The sequence below is a fragment of the Papilio polytes genome, unplaced genomic scaffold, assembly GCF_000836215.1.
Source record: "Papilio polytes unplaced genomic scaffold, Ppol_1.0 DF821845.1, whole genome shotgun sequence".
Taxonomy (NCBI): Eukaryota; Metazoa; Arthropoda; class Insecta; order Lepidoptera; family Papilionidae; genus Papilio; species Papilio polytes.
Genome location: NW_013527359.1, coordinates 4,328,594 through 4,343,512, shown reverse-complemented (window position 1 = coordinate 4,343,512; position 14,919 = coordinate 4,328,594). Strand labels below are relative to the sequence as shown.

The following is a 14,919-nucleotide window of genomic DNA, read 5'->3' as shown; positions in this document are numbered from 1 at the left end:
CCCGCCGCCAACAGCCGCTCGCCGCCATCCGAGTACAGCGACACGTCCAGAATACCCTTGCGCATCGTATCTGATACCTTATAACCTACGGCATAGAGGTTAAAATAAAATTGAGACGATGGTCATAAACGATCTGGAAATAATAAGTCCGGTAAAAAGTTTGCTAAGTAAATAATACTTTCTATAAAACCGTGATTCCTAAATTAATTCAAAAATATGTTTATTTTTATATTCCAATTAGAATCTGATAGGTGTTAATTCTTTCTCGGTTGGAAAAACTGCTGGAAAACGTAGTCCATAACACCGCCAATTTTCTTACATATATACAAATATTTCATCTTATGTACAAATTAAATGATATGTATTTAGTAGTCTAAACTTACCAATCAAAACAGCCCCAGCAATCTCGAAGACAGTGGCAAGTATGCACGCTTGTGTTAGCGTGAGTACCTTGGAGCCGACGCTGGTGCCAAACGAGTTGGCCACATCGTTGGCGCCAATACCGAAAGCCAATATAAACGCTATCACGAATCCACATATCACCAACCAAAACAAATCTGGATCGTACGGTTCCATACTATTACTTTATTGTTTTATTCTATTGTACTTTTTTATTATTTTCAATCCCTTATATAGCACCTATGCAATGTAGATTTTCTATTTTTGTTTACGCAACGAAACAACCAACAATGAGCTTTGCTTCTTTCTATAAAAACGGTTAAAATATCTCACTAACAATCCTTTTCTCCAAGTTCAAACAGTCATCGTTCCTTAGAAAAATAGGCATTAAATACAGACTTAAGATAAAAGTTATAAAGAAGATAGTAAAAGTATTTTTCCTAACATTTATAAATTATTAAAATATTAAAAATAATTCAAGTCGGGTGTTGGTAATTGTGCGTCACAACGTTGTGTGTTTAAGACGCGTTTCGATTTGGAGATATGTGTTTGACAGTTTTGGCTTCATCTCTGTAAATAGAAAAATTACAGTGCTATTAAATTTGTAGATAATTCCTGTATCGAAATATGAAACAATCTTTACGAAGAGACCAAATTAAAAGAAATAAAAAAGTGTTTATATCAAATTATACCAGTTACCATTATACAGTTCAGTCGATAAAATGTGATGCGAGATTGAATAATGATGAAATCCGGTCTACCATGTGGCCTCTTCCTATACATCGCTTCCTTGATATTGATTATCCGTACCGTTCAATATTCCAGCTATAAAATATTTAGGCCAACAGAAGAAACAGGGAAATATGCCTCCAAATTAAGATTTGAACTAGCATTTGCGTCACCACACTCATTATTTCCATATTTCACATAACTACGTTATATTTTAAGCAAGCGTGAATGCCAATGTTCTATTTTAGGGTTTCACTTTTACTGATACCTATAATAACTATCTCACCTTATTAAAACATTAAACGTGTTAGTATCGCGTACTTACTTTTGGAAAGTGGAGTATTTTATAATACGGAACGTCTTAAACGATCTAAGAAGCACGAGATATCACCTTGGGACTCTCAGCTGTGTACTGAAGTAATGTGGGGTCGCGCAAGTCAGGCCTCCGGCACAATAGAGCATGCGCCGAGGACACCGCCACCCCGCCGCGCACTCACCCCCTTACCGCCCCATCTTGTGTATGGAGCACTCAATTTGCGATTGTTTGCAAAAGAACCCCTCCTGAAATAGCAATAGTCTAATAGCAAGATAAAAAATTATGCCCGTTAATAGTTACCAAGTTGGACAACAAAATATTCTCACAAAATACTTTATAAGTATAACAGTTGTTAATACTAATTATCTTATTACAAATACGAAAAAATGTTTTTTTCCTACATTGAACTCCATATCATCAACATACAATTTTTGCATACTCAGTGTAGAAAAAAGTAACTGAAGGTATCTCACCTTTAGTCCCGAAAAGAAACTTCCCAAGGTACAGAAAAACACCGGCATTTGTAATATCGATTGACAAAGTCACGTTATTAATGGTTGCTATGCTACTAAATATTACGGTTTGAAAATAAAATCGTCAAGAAAAACGCGAAAATTAAATTGGATTTTCCAGCGAGAAAATTTGTATAAAACAGACTTACGTGAAGCCGCGTATAAAAGTTATTGTGCTATGAAATCAGAAGCAAAAATTTCAAATGTCACATTATCATATAAATAAAATGGATATCTTTAAAAATAAACCCATTGATTATCGGTTTAATGCACTGCACTGTCTTAGTGCAAACAAATTTGTCATTAAGAAAAACCTCAGGCTAGATTTCTCATTGTAAATATCAATGTCTTCTTGCACAAAGAATCTCACGCTTTATCATGTACTTAAGTTTATAGATTTGGTGCCAATTGCCTTCAATAACATACCATACTTTGGTCACCTAACTTACCCCTAAATATGATTGTAAAATTAACGTGGTATGAAACTCTATTGGTGAGTGATTCAGGCCTACTGTCCACTAATACTAAGTCCAAATCATGAGAATATTAATATTCGGACTTTTCAATTAAAAATATACATATTTTATTCATTAAATAAGCAATTAAAGGTAAACGCACATTACTCAACCTACTCGTGGATCAATGGGCGTTAACCCTTACAGCCACATGCGGCTAGTAATTTAGTGGAAGTAGGGTTTTAGGTACATAAAGATAGGGGCCATAACGAACAATACTAAAATATAAATATTGCGTAAACAAGAAAAATGCATAAAATTAAATAAAAGTCATTTAATTAAAAACATGTACGCCCGACATTATGGGGATTATTTCATTTTATTTTTCAAACGCAACGCAATGGCAATTGAACTGACATTGACATATATTTAGCTCGAAGCCGTTTGTCAAAAGTCACAGATTTTGATTCTTTCGCATATAAATATAAAACTAAATTATACATCAAGATAAAATATGTAACACTGTAATTAAAATAATTACAATACAATCCAACATTTCACAATGTTCTTTCGAAATGTTCGGTCCCTCGGAGAGATGACAATCTGTTGGTGAGATAAATCAGTGATTAATATTAATGATTTTTGCGTAATATACGATTTTAAAATTAAACTTTTTTTAGCAAACCAGAACTTCTTAAATTAGGTTCAAGCAGATTGGGATGCGGACGTCTTCAACTCCATAATTCATTTCATAATAGCCGCCGGGGTGCAAGGAGACCAAGACTCGAGCCAAATCCTTTAGACAATCTGTGCTACGAGTCCATTCCTTTAAACTCTAGGGGATTATTAAAACCGTTTCTTTTTACAGTAGGAGTAAGTTTTTTTCTCTTAAACAAATTGAAAGCACTTATATTTTATAAACTATATTTTAACCTCTCAAATTTTTGTTTTAGGTCTCCGCAGCTAGTTTTGTTGGATGTGTTATATGGGAATATGAAAATCTGCGGACTCATGCTGCTTCATTGCTCAGAAAACCTGGCACCTGGTTGAATTCTCAACAAAAAAAATATTCAGTACATTCAGTTAGTTACATTATTACATATTAATTTCTTTATTTGCATAACATAGGATAGCATTTTGACATAAAGTATTACATTTTAAGCTTATTAAACATTTTAAGTTCTCTATTATTTCAGAAATCTGAATCAAATCAATTATCGAAATGGTGGAATTCACTACGACCAAGTGACAAAGTATTCTATCCCATATTTGCAGCTAATGTCTTAGTATTTGGTGCGTGGAGAATAAGGTCCCTACATCCATTCATGGTTAAATATTTTTGTTCAAACCCAGGAGGAGGTATTTCATTTCTAATATTTACTTTTTTTATATTTCAAGATGAGGTGCTTAATTATTTTTTAATTTTTCAGCTGCAAAATGTATTCCAATGGTACTGTCAACATTTAGTCATTACTCGCCTTTCCATTTGGCAGCCAATATGTATGTTCTCTACAGTTTCATGCCAGGTACTATTATTTATATACTCACTAACTTTCGTGACTCTTTCTGCTTGGCATTAAATAAAACAAAAGTAGCCTATGTGTTGTACCCGACTATGTTCTACACCTATACCAAATTTCATTGAGAACCTTTAAGGCTACAAAATCTAACCAACATCCATCAATCCATCCATCTATATAAACTTTCACATTTATAATATTAGTAAGATTTGTAAGATGATAGTCTCTTGTACCACACAAGCTCCCAAACAGTTTCTGGTTAGCGTAAACATTAATAGAATGTATACATAAATATAATCTCAAACATAATCCTCAAACTGTATATCCATTTTAATATCAAAAGTAGTTATTTCTATATATTTTTTACTTTTCAAATGTTATGTTGGAAGGGTAAGATTGTTTTTGGTAATTTTTTATTTGGATAATAATTTACTTATAAAATACTTTTTTCAGCTGCTGTGGCATCTCTAGGCAAAGAACAATTTGTAGCCATGTACTTAAGTGCAGGTGTAATAAGTAGTTTTGCCAGTGTACTTTATAAAGTTTTACTCAATCAACCAGGCCTAAGTCTTGGAGCTGTAAGTTGATATATTTAGAACAAAAAAAATACTAAATTATCGTAAATGTAAAATTTGTTTTATGTTTACAGTCCGGTGCAATAATGTCAGTTTTGTCATTTGTCTGTCTGCAATATCCCGACACAAGATTGAGTATAATCTTTTTACCAATGTATACATTTGCAGCGGGCTCGGTAAGTTGAAAAAGTTATATTTTTGTTAAGAGCTTCATACCTGGAATTTTTAATTCAGTGATTGTATAAAACAGTGTACATATGTAATGTTTTAAATATATGGTGTATTATGATAATGCTTTTAATATAGGCAATTAAAGCTATCATGGCAGTTGACTTAGCTGGAGTTGTATTGGGTTGGAGGTTCTTCGACCATGCAGCACATCTTGGAGGAGCTTTATTTGGAATGTAAGTTAATTACACAATAAGCGCTTTTTTCATAATGTATTGCAGTTAAATTAGCTAAAAAAAGAAAAGAAAAAAGTGCTCTGCCTTCCCCTTTTGCTTATAAATTTGTGTGTTTATTGTTATTGACCTCTATTACAGAGCATGGTGCTACTGGGGTGGTCAACATGTTTGGGGAAACCGAGATAAATTCCTTCAGTATTACCATAACTTCAGAAAGGACACAAGATAACAACTCCGAAATACAACAAATAGATACCATTTTATCCTTTTATAACAAAAATAGGCAGAGCTGAAAAAATGTTATTTGTTTATTTATTTTATTATCTATTTTAGATATCTAAATAATTATCAATAATTAAAAAACTATTTCATTATATGAAAAATCTTTTATTGAATAACATATGTACAAAAATATAAATTATTTGAAATGCATCATTGAGTTACTGAAATTGAGTAAATAAAACAGAAATTCCATATTGTTTACAAAATGCAGAAGAAATTGTAAAATTAGGAATTGAATGAATTAAGCTTTTAAGATTTTAGCATGGAAATCAAAATGTTCACCTATATAGGTGGATATATAATAGTAAGAGTGATCATATCCCTCCCGTAAATTCAGTATAACAGGTACTTCGACAGACCTGCAAGCTGTCACTAAGTTTTCAGGCAGCAATTGTTTTTCAATGTAAAACTTATCCGCTGCGCCCTATTAAAAAGAAAGCAAAGTAATTAACAAAAAACAAACAACTTTTCTATAATCCAAATATTTCTATGAGTATATAAATGAAAAACTTCATTCTTATAAGAAATTATAGACTTAACTAATACTACTAAATTGTAAAATTAAATTTCCTTATTACCTGATCCAAAAACAGAGTTAGTGGTGGTCCTTCATATTTCTTAACCAACTCAGTGGCATCCCACTCCTTCCACTTGTTCTCATCATCTCCGAGATATCCAGTAAATGCTTTAACTCCCCAAGGACAGGCAGTGGGGTTGCAGATGGGTGCAAAAGCACTGACTGACTTATACAGCCCTGGGTTACGTAAAGTTGAAACTAAGGCGCCATGACCTCCCATGCTACAAACAGATTATGTTCAACATGACCTCAATGTCAGCAAATTTCAGCACAAAAATACATAAAACCAACCACTTTTTGCCTTATAGGGGACGTCAGCAACCAATCTCCCCCCCCCCCTCTAAGAATTGATATCTTTTAAATAAATATTTTAATTCAAAATACTAAAGTACCTACAATCCTTAGAGACCCTCAAAGATAACTTAAATGGCTTTAGTTTTTTATTTAAAAAGTGGACCAAGCATTGATAAGTGTTCTCTTTGGAAATAACATGTTTATCATTGATCATCAGCTGGCAACACCCATGTTTTGCTATCTATACTAATATTATAAAGAGGAAAGATTTGTATTTTTGTATGTATTGAAATAACTCAAAAACTAATGAGCCAATTTAAAATTTCTTTCACCATTAGAATGGTAATTTTTCGGTGAGTAACATAGGCTATGTTTTTGTTATTTTTTTTAATTTCATGCAGGCGAATTCATGCGCTAGTCTTGTATAAAGATATCAAAACAATTTACCTATGTCCCATAATTCCAATCCTGTCTCCATCAACTACATTATCGAAAGCTTTTAGTATCAAATCATATAGCTCTTTGTTCAAATAACTACCCATTCTGTAGTTATTGGACCATGGCTCCTTAGTTGCATCCACATAAAAGCCAGCAGAAACACCAAAGTCCCATGATTCATCATCACCAGGTACTTTCACTCCTCGCGGAGAAGTGTCTGGTCCAACCACAATAATACCATGCTCCGCAGCATATCTATAATAATAAAAAATATTATATAAGAATGGAATTTTTATTAGATATGAGTTAACATAAACAATGTTAAGGTCATTGTTACAGTGATAAAAAGCAAATAAAGATTAATTTGCGTCAAAATAATTTAAAATCTTACAATGAACTTAGACCCTATTTTTAATATAAGTAAAAATTCTTATTAAATATTATCCTGTAATGTAAGCAGTTATTTTATGAACAGATTTGTTTTAATTATTTGTAAATAGTTTTTTTATTATTAGTGTCAATATAACATACCTTTGGAAGCCTGACTTTGTAATAAAATTCTGTTCATTGCAGGTGAGGCCGGATAAATAAAATATGACAGGCAATTTCACATCGCCTCCCTCAGCTTGTGGTGGTAAATAGATAGAAAAGTTCATTTTACATTTCAATTCAGCTGATTCATGAGTGTATACTTTTTGCAATCCGCCAAATATTTTGTTTGATGACACTAATTCCAAGGAATCCATCCTTAATTTCTGAAAAAAAGTAACTCAAAAATTTAATAAATACAGCTGTAACATTTATAATTTCATGTTACTATACTATAACTAACATTTCGTATGTCCAGGTCTTGTAGCATAGTTAAATCTTGATTAGCGACTTAACTGAGCAAAAGCTAGTGTTAAAATGAAACAATAAGACGATATTACGATGACTACACAGTATGTAAATAACTAATTGATAAACCCATCATCTTAAAGTTAGGTTAGTGTGCCGGTAATGATTTTTGTTCGTTTCTAATTCGATATTGATGCAAATCAGCATAGGTTAGCAAATGTATTACATAATCTTTGCGTTTTAGATTGATAGTCGTAAATATTTTACTAAATTTGTATTGTTTCGAGTATCTAGCATGAATTTTATATAATACATTGCAAGTTGTAAGATTACCTACCTTTTCTTTGGGGCTTTTTCTAACTTTAATTGCTTAATAATCGTTTTTAACTTTGACCCACCGAGTTATGCACCGAGCGTTTGCTATAAATCGTATTGGAATGCGGATTACACGAAGAAAATTGTAAGCCAATATCAAGGTCAAATCCAAATGTTGTTATCACACTTAAGTCACGTGACTGTCAAAATTGGACAGAATCATCAATTCTTGACTTCACTCAAGTCCGCATCAAAATGCAAAGCATTTAATTTATTGCTTATATTAAAATCGATATTTTTGACCCTTTTGAAGTACATATTTTGTTAATAATATTTTTAACACACACATTTCTTACAATTCGAATAAAAATATTTTTAAAGCTTAAAGTTTTCTTTAACCAACCACTCCGGCTCAGGTCCTTGGTTTTGGACCGCTGACCATAAGGTTATGTGATAATCTCCAAGGGCAACCTCCCCTGGTATCACGATTCGATAAACGTGAAACAGTTCTTAAGCCATTTTTTTACATGGTAATGTTAATGACAACACTACAATTTTGGGTTAAAATTGATTAAAAAGTCCCAATAAAATTCCAACATTTATTAAAATTACAGTACAATGTGAATACTCAATACAAAATTATAATGATTAGTTTTATATACCAGTCATTTAAATTAATATTTAAGTTTATCCAGCAAATAGCACTTTTAGATTTTAACTTTGCTTTCTTGTGCTATTTGTAAGTTAAAAAATGGAGTTTGTTACTTTATCTTAAATAAAAAATACTAGTTTATTAATACTTGAGTTTGATTAATTAATAATTATTGGAAATCCCAATTGTTCCAAAGTATCAGATCAAGTGCAAAAAATCTAATAGCTATATAATACCATACACATTATTGTGTTAATTCATTTCTATTTGTTTTCCATGCCAAATATGTATTCCAAAACAAGGCCACAGTTTGCACAATCAATACTTGATATTGCAAGGGGATATAATAAAAATTAACAATTTGTATAAATGGCCAAACATAATAATTTGTTTTTAGTATATCTAAATAATTGGATTGAATATCTTTTTCTATATGTTCGAATGACTTTCCTTGCATTACACCCAAAGTTACAAGAACAAAAAGAAGAAAACTTGGAGCAAAAACAGCTTGATCTACAAACACTTTTTTAAGTGCTACAGTTTTACCCTTTGATCCTATATATTTATTTAAAAACCCATACCAGGCTCGTAATGCTGGACCCTGAAACAGAAAGAGTAATCATTATTTTATACATAGATAATGTAAGGGATATGATCTTCACAAGCATGCAGTGCAGTTGAAACATTGTGTGCACACATATGTGTACTTACACCAGCAAAAAATCCTATTGATGAAAACCTTAGGGTTCTTACAAGATCAACATTTTTCACAGATTTCTTTTCTACTAATGTTTGAGATATGTAATCGCCAGCACCCATAAGAGCTCCAGTTTGAATTGCTTGAACTAAATACGGATGTTTGTGGAGATATTTTTGATACAATTGCAGAATGTGTCTAGCAGACATGATTTAAAATTTCTCTGTACTAGATGTAGAACTAAGGTTGTTTTAAAACTGTTCTAATTTACATAAATTTACTATGGTCATGGAAAACAATACACTTCATGTACATTTTATAAGGTTAAATATATGCACGAAAACGTCGATTATTAACATTATACTTTTTGTTCAACACGTGTAAAAACTACATTTGCACTTAATAAATAAATAAAAGTCAAGTAGTTTTTGGGTATAAAATGTTTCAGTTGTGTCTAGTTCTCATCTGCCATTTATCTTTATACTCAGCGCTACTGTTTTTTTAAAAATACAGTTTCGGGTTACAAATCAAATGCTTTCTTAGGTTTCCGGTTCCTCGGTAGGCAAGTTGGCAATGACATTGACAAGACGACAACTGACAAATAACGAACTGACAATTATTTAATTTGACTTAACATGGCACAAAGAAGAGTCGTTATAGTCAGCTCACATTTTGATGAAAATAATGTTGAAAACATGTATTAAAGTTGCATAACACACAGTATACAATTGTTTGGATTATTAACCCGTATACTCCTTTACTACAAAGCACGCCGGAACCAAAAATAGATAATTGTAACGCGTTTTTAAATAGAAAAACGTTTTACTTATATAGCAACATTAAGTTTTTCCTTCTAGCAATACTAAAAATTGTGATATCTGTTATACATTTATCTAGCTAGCATCTTTGAGCAATGGATAATAATTTTATCGGTATTTGAGTCGTGTTTCATTAAATTAAACATTGAAATCCGTTAACTTTGTGCGAGGATCGTCATCAAACACATTCGCAAAGATGGACAAAAGAAAATTATCCACTGCGGGAGATAGTTTGTACCAAATATTGCAAGTTCCCAAAACTGCAACGCCAGAAGACGTAAAGAAAAGCTATCGTAAATTAGCTCTAAAGTATCACCCAGATAAAAATCCCAACAATCCTGATGCAGCTGACAAGTTTAAAGAAGTAAATCGTGCTCACACAATTCTCAGCGACACAACGAAGAGAAATATTTACGACAATTATGGATCACTTGGACTTTACATTGCGGAACAATTTGGGGAAGAAAACGTCAACGCCTATTTTGTTGTGACAAGCACCTGGTGTAAAGCTTTGGTCGTGGTGTGCGGTATATTGACAGGATGTTACTTCTGTTGCTGCTTATGCTGCTGCTGTAACTGCTGCTGCGGAAAATGCAAACCGCGCCCTCCCGAAGAGTCCGGAGATTATCACACGCTCGAGAGAGACGACTCGGACGGCGTACAGGCGGTCACCGTGCAGCCGGGTGGCGAAGGGCGCCCCGCCGGCGAGCAGGCGCCGCCCATTGCCATGCCGGCGCCCCCGCCGAACGTGGCCACCGCCGCTTCCGAAAACACCGGCCTCAACACAGGTGGGGTGAATTATGGAATTTCACATTAACATTATTGCCTTCAATTTCAATTAAATTTAATCATTACATAATGTTTTAAGATGGATTACGATTTCTCAAAACATGTTTGATATAACATTTATAGCTATGATATTGCTTATGAATTAAAGCTGTATTTATATACCCAATTACTTGAAAGTTTCTAAATAAAAAACTGATATTGGTAGTAATCATAATGCTAAAGTTGAACACCAATAAATCTTAGTGACTAACAATTGTTATTCATGTTAGTACATATTATTATCTAATCTTGAGATATTTTAACGGAAACTGTATTACATCTTAGTGGTAAGTGTTCAACGAAATGTCCTACAAAGAATTTGCAGCTTTTGAGTTACAATTGTAATGTCTTGTTGGTACTGTAAGAATTGTTGCAAGTAAGATAAAGTATCACATTATCTCAATGTACATCACAATTTCAATATATTTAATTAGTGGTAGAGAACAGTTGACAAAGTTATACTACAGTTAAACTACTAAACTTACTGCTGTTGTACAGCAAATGCAAGACTTTTAAGATTTTGAATTTTTGAATTACATATATGTTCAATAACCTTAGTATGAAATTTAATTTGTCAAGTATTTTTTTTGTAACATAATTTATTTATTGACTTATTGTATGTGTTGTATGGATTGACCTGGTTTGATTTCAAACAAATTGAAGTGTTTTCTCATTTTTTATTTTCACAATGTGATTCACCAACTGATTATATGCTTCCTTGTGACATTGTTATGTCTGAGCTCACAAAGGGACCTTATTTATTCAATGTGTCTTATTGCATTGTTATTCATTTATAAAGTCCTTTCACTTGATAAATATAGGTTATTGTTACATTGGCTTTTAGATATGCCTTAAAATTGTTGAAGATAAGATCTCATGAGTGTAATCCTTGTTCAATAGTGGCCATGATAGTTGGGTAGTGTTATTTATCAGAAATCTATTATTCAAATACTCATTCAAAACACTGCAGAATACTATGCTTGAGTGCATGGTCAATAATTGACATACCCTAAATCTCTAAGCATTATTTAAATAACATTTCACTCATGACTCATGAATTAATAAGATATATAATGGAATATTATAACATCATGTTTTTTTTAATTAACTTGCTATCACAATTTAAGGTATTACATCAACTTTTAAATAATAATTAGTTAATGAACTTAGGTCTTTAATCATTTTATATATTACAAAGCAAAAATAGTTATTCTATGAAATGCTACATTTTGAATTTTGGATTTATTCACTTTGCTTTTTTCAGATTAAAAAAAAACATTCCAAGTTTGTTGATAAAAGCCATTTACTCATTAAGGTAAATTTGATCTACAATGTTGTATGCACCTGCTTTATGCTTTTTAATGCAAAAAAATGCATGTGGCAACACTGTATGAAAGAATGCAAGGGGCGATGTTTTTAAGTAATTCCTAAATTTAAAAAATTATTAAATTTGAACATCTTTTAATCTGAATTACTTTCCTTATTAATACCAGTGAAATTGATAATTTAAGGAGTTTTTTTACACTAATTGTAAAACAGTCTACATTCAGTCCATTATATGTTAGTTTTGTTAGCATCACAATTTTAAAAGTAATTTTAGATTTTTCCACTTGTGGGATGTTCACAGTATTTTTGGGTATGTTATTTTAGTCTTGGAATGAGTGTTTACCGTTGGACCGACCAAACTGTTCAATCTACATATTGGGTTGATTGCTCCTAGGGATATTCAGTTCAAAGGAAAACACCCATAGAATGGATTTTCAGTATTTTTTTCAGTTAGAATGTTTTTAAATTTGATCCTAACAAAATGTATTTATAATTTGGTGTTGTGTCTACTGGAATTGCTTGAATTTGTATACATTTGGCTTATGTATATCATGAATCGTAAATAATTGTTATGGTTAATGATTGTTAACATTGTATTGAAATTGTTGAAACATATTAAATTAGATTTAGAGCTACAAAGTCCAGGTCTCTAGATCTATAAGGAATATCTCTCTGTTTGATTTTAAAAAGCATTTTTCGTTTTATATTAAGAATAATTAGGTGATAAAATAATTTGGTACACAATATTAATACTGGTTTGTCTAATTGTAAAACTGGTTTGTTTTATCACAGAATATAAACAAGTTTTTTTACAAGTGTCTTAGCCGGATACTGAAACGAATCTTGTACTGTTAGCATAGTACAATCTGACAGATGTCAAATTTTAATGGAACTTGAAATTTAAACATGGCCTCACCGTTTATAGACCAACAAGATTTGATCCCCTGAGTTAACTAGCACCCTCCTTTTATGACATAAAAGTGAAGTATATGACAAAATAGTGTCCTAAAAGGAGTTTCAGTATTCAGCTAATTTTATTTTAGTTTATATTAGCGGTTTTTGTTAATTGAAAAGAATAATTAATACAATGAGAGAGAAATTTCAATAAAATCCCACATTGACATTAGGCAATCTATATTTAAAATATTGTTTCATTGTAAAAGTGAGAGAGTAGCTAAAAAATTGATTAGTATGACTTTTGCACTTAATTTTATACACATTTAATAATTACGAAATATAAAAGCAACACTCATGTCTATGCTCTGTATTCATTGTCATAAGATATTGTAAAAGTGATAGAAAACGGACAATAGATGACTGGAAATTGACAGTTTGATGTTATGGACTCGGATATGGTTATTTGACATGTTCTTTAGTGTTATACTAGTCAACGAGTATTTATAATGACAAAGTGTGAAGTAATGGAAATGTTATAATGTAATTACACTTCATAATTTTCAATCAAATAAATATCTACATAAAATATTTTATCTATCATTGAGTAATGCCTGTTTTAGTTCTTTTTTCTCTATATATATCAGAATTGAAATAATTGTTGAATGTATTGGTTACAGGAAGCAGTATTCCCAAATACACATGAAATGACGAGTAGTCTATCATAATAGTAAGAGAAATGAAGAACTGACTTCTAAAATCCATCATAATACTTTACAAATGTAAGCCTAATATAAGTTTTGTTTTTTTATGTATTTTTTATAGTATAAAATATTTTTGCTATTAATTTTTTTAGTGGTAACACCACATGGTTAAAGTTTGCCCTAGCTTGCTATTGAAGTTTGAAGAAATTTTAGTTTTAAAATTTACTGTTTTGTCCAATAATTTCATATAAATGTATTTATTTTGTGTTGTAGGAAATTTAAGTTCTTTATAATATGCAGAATTCATGAAATCTTTGCAAATGTTACTGTATGGTTTATTAAAAGGATTGTATTTATTTAGTAGAAAGTGGAAATTATAAGGGAGATTGATTCATTTTTGCAGTTTATATTTTCTCTTATACCTTTCATATTAAGTTTTATTCTGTATTATACTATTCTATAGCGAGATATAAAAATTTAATTGTAATTCATAATATAAAAAATGTATTTGCTTGTGTAGTGAATGATGCGCTAGTTACAATACAATTTCCAAACTAGCTTTAGCTTAAAATTTAAAAAAAATTGCATGACACTTTTGTGTTACCATCATACATGTATCTATTAAAGGATTTTTTATATATTGTAAGGGTGAAAAAGTTGCATAACTATGTCGCATATTTTTTCATATGAAAAGTAAAGTAAAGGTCACGGCTCATTGACCCACCTGAAAATATTTTTGTTGCATGAAAACAGTATTTCAAGTATATCAATTTCTAATATTGCATTGGGTGTTATGATTTACAAATGCGATTTTTTTGATAATAAAATATGGAAACAGGGAAAAACTATTTATTTTTTCATACTCAAGGTGTCTCAAAAAAAAAAAGTTAATTCAACATTTGTTAAAAATTCGCAAATGAATGTAACATGGTATACGTTGCACGCCGATTTAAATGAAACGATATTTAGGTATGCGGTTCTGTAAAAATAATCAAGCCAAATGAGCATTAAGATAATGCTGTGTCAAAAAAAAGTTCTTGTTGAATTTTGCATATGACTTTTTTAGTATGTGCCATTTAGAAGACAATGACCAGCGAAATGCGATGTAGGCGCCATAGTGCAACTTTTGTATAGTATTTGTTAATAATTTCTAAATATTTTTGTTATGTAAAAAGAATCATCATATAGAAAGGTCGATTACCAACCATGTAATGTATTAGTATTAGCTTTTTGGATTGCCAAGTTCGTATTTATTGACGTCCAAGTATTATTGTTGATTCGATGTTAATAAACATGTAAAAAAAACCACCTGGTTATCATTCCAATATTGCCCAGATTAAACCGTCA

The 14,919-nt window shown here is 31.3% G+C and overlaps 5 protein-coding genes across 7 annotated transcripts in view; 2 read left to right on the top strand and 3 right to left on the bottom strand.

Annotated features, from left to right (window-relative positions):
- The window catches only part of LOC106108173 (sodium-dependent phosphate transporter 1), a 6,083-nt gene extending 4,061 nt beyond the window's left edge, over positions 1 to 2,022 (bottom strand). The window contains 4 exon segments of the mRNA XM_013289276.1: positions 1 to 85; positions 384 to 969; positions 1,520 to 1,689; positions 1,918 to 2,022. The exon segment at positions 1 to 85 is cut by the window's left edge and continues 17 nt beyond it. Coding sequence (XP_013144730.1) covers positions 1 to 85; positions 384 to 576 — 278 coding nt within the window. The 5' untranslated portion in view covers positions 577 to 969; positions 1,520 to 1,689; positions 1,918 to 2,022.
- Positions 2,023 to 2,829: 807 nt separating this feature from the next.
- LOC106107987 (presenilins-associated rhomboid-like protein, mitochondrial) lies at positions 2,830 to 5,263 on the top strand. The gene is made up of 9 exons (XM_013289034.1): positions 2,830 to 3,020; positions 3,092 to 3,284; positions 3,365 to 3,493; positions 3,608 to 3,770; positions 3,842 to 3,937; positions 4,385 to 4,509; positions 4,581 to 4,682; positions 4,813 to 4,910; positions 5,049 to 5,263. Exons 1-9 carry the CDS (start codon positions 2,974 to 2,976, stop codon positions 5,137 to 5,139), a joined length of 1,044 nt encoding a protein of 347 aa, XP_013144488.1. The 5' UTR covers positions 2,830 to 2,973; the 3' UTR covers positions 5,140 to 5,263.
- Positions 5,264 to 5,276: 13 nt separating this feature from the next.
- LOC106107984 (S-formylglutathione hydrolase) lies at positions 5,277 to 7,832 on the bottom strand. Of its 3 annotated transcripts, none has more exons than XM_013289030.1 (5): positions 7,737 to 7,832; positions 7,033 to 7,256; positions 6,511 to 6,756; positions 5,771 to 5,990; positions 5,277 to 5,616 (listed from the first exon to the last, which is right to left on the bottom strand). In XM_013289030.1, the coding sequence occupies exons 2-5, from the start codon at positions 7,245 to 7,247 to the stop codon at positions 5,434 to 5,436; spliced, it is 864 nt and encodes a 287-aa protein (XP_013144484.1). In that variant the 5' UTR covers positions 7,248 to 7,256; positions 7,737 to 7,832; the 3' UTR covers positions 5,277 to 5,433. The 3 variants fall into 3 exon arrangements, with proteins under 3 accessions (XP_013144484.1, XP_013144483.1, XP_013144482.1); XM_013289029.1 differs by having other exon boundaries at positions 7,676 to 7,809; XM_013289028.1 differs by lacking the exon at positions 7,737 to 7,832 and adding an exon at positions 7,334 to 7,445.
- LOC106107986 (protein Mpv17) lies at positions 7,721 to 9,585 on the bottom strand. Its single transcript, XM_013289033.1, has 2 exons — positions 9,017 to 9,585; positions 7,721 to 8,906 (listed from the first exon to the last, which is right to left on the bottom strand). The coding sequence occupies exons 1-2, from the start codon at positions 9,209 to 9,211 to the stop codon at positions 8,550 to 8,552; spliced, it is 552 nt and encodes a 183-aa protein (XP_013144487.1). The 5' UTR covers positions 9,212 to 9,585; the 3' UTR covers positions 7,721 to 8,549.
- A 288-nt stretch (positions 9,586 to 9,873) lies between these two features.
- Positions 9,874 to 14,145, top strand: LOC106107985 (dnaJ homolog subfamily C member 5). Its single transcript, XM_013289032.1, has 2 exons — positions 9,874 to 10,608; positions 13,549 to 14,145. The coding sequence occupies exons 1-2, from the start codon at positions 10,017 to 10,019 to the stop codon at positions 13,572 to 13,574; spliced, it is 618 nt and encodes a 205-aa protein (XP_013144486.1). The 5' UTR covers positions 9,874 to 10,016; the 3' UTR covers positions 13,575 to 14,145.
- The last annotated feature ends 774 nt before the right edge of the window (positions 14,146 to 14,919 follow it).

Bases quoted from the DNA above. Each gene is read 5' to 3' on its own strand.
- LOC106107987 (XM_013289034.1), top strand. From the start codon at position 2,974: ATGTTCTTTCGAAATGTTCGGTCCCTCGGAGAGATGACAATCTGTTG. The intron at 3,938-4,384 runs GTACTATTATTT...TACTTTTTTCAG, and splicing joins TCTCTACAGTTTCATGCCAG to CTGCTGTGGCATCTCTAGGC. The intron at 4,911-5,048 runs GTAAGTTAATTA...CCTCTATTACAG, and splicing joins GGAGGAGCTTTATTTGGAAT to AGCATGGTGCTACTGGGGTG.
- LOC106107984 (XM_013289028.1), bottom strand. From the start codon at position 7,360: ATGCTACAAGACCTGGACATACGAAAT. The intron at 5,991-6,510 runs GTAAATTGTTTT...ATCTGTTTGTAG, and splicing joins ATTGGAATTATGGGACATAG to CATGGGAGGTCATGGCGCCT. The intron at 5,617-5,770 runs GTAATAAGGAAA...TCTTTTTAATAG, and splicing joins TAACTCTGTTTTTGGATCAG to GGCGCAGCGGATAAGTTTTA.
- LOC106107986 (XM_013289033.1), bottom strand. From the start codon at position 9,211: ATGTCTGCTAGACACATTCTGCAATTGTATCAAAAATATCTCCACAAA. The intron at 8,907-9,016 runs GTAAGTACACAT...TTTCTGTTTCAG, and splicing joins CAATAGGATTTTTTGCTGGT to GGTCCAGCATTACGAGCCTG.
- LOC106107985 (XM_013289032.1), top strand. From the start codon at position 10,017: ATGGACAAAAGAAAATTATCCACTGCGGGAGATAGTTTGTACCAAATA. The intron at 10,609-13,548 runs GTGGGGTGAATT...TATTGGTTACAG, and splicing joins AAACACCGGCCTCAACACAG to GAAGCAGTATTCCCAAATAC.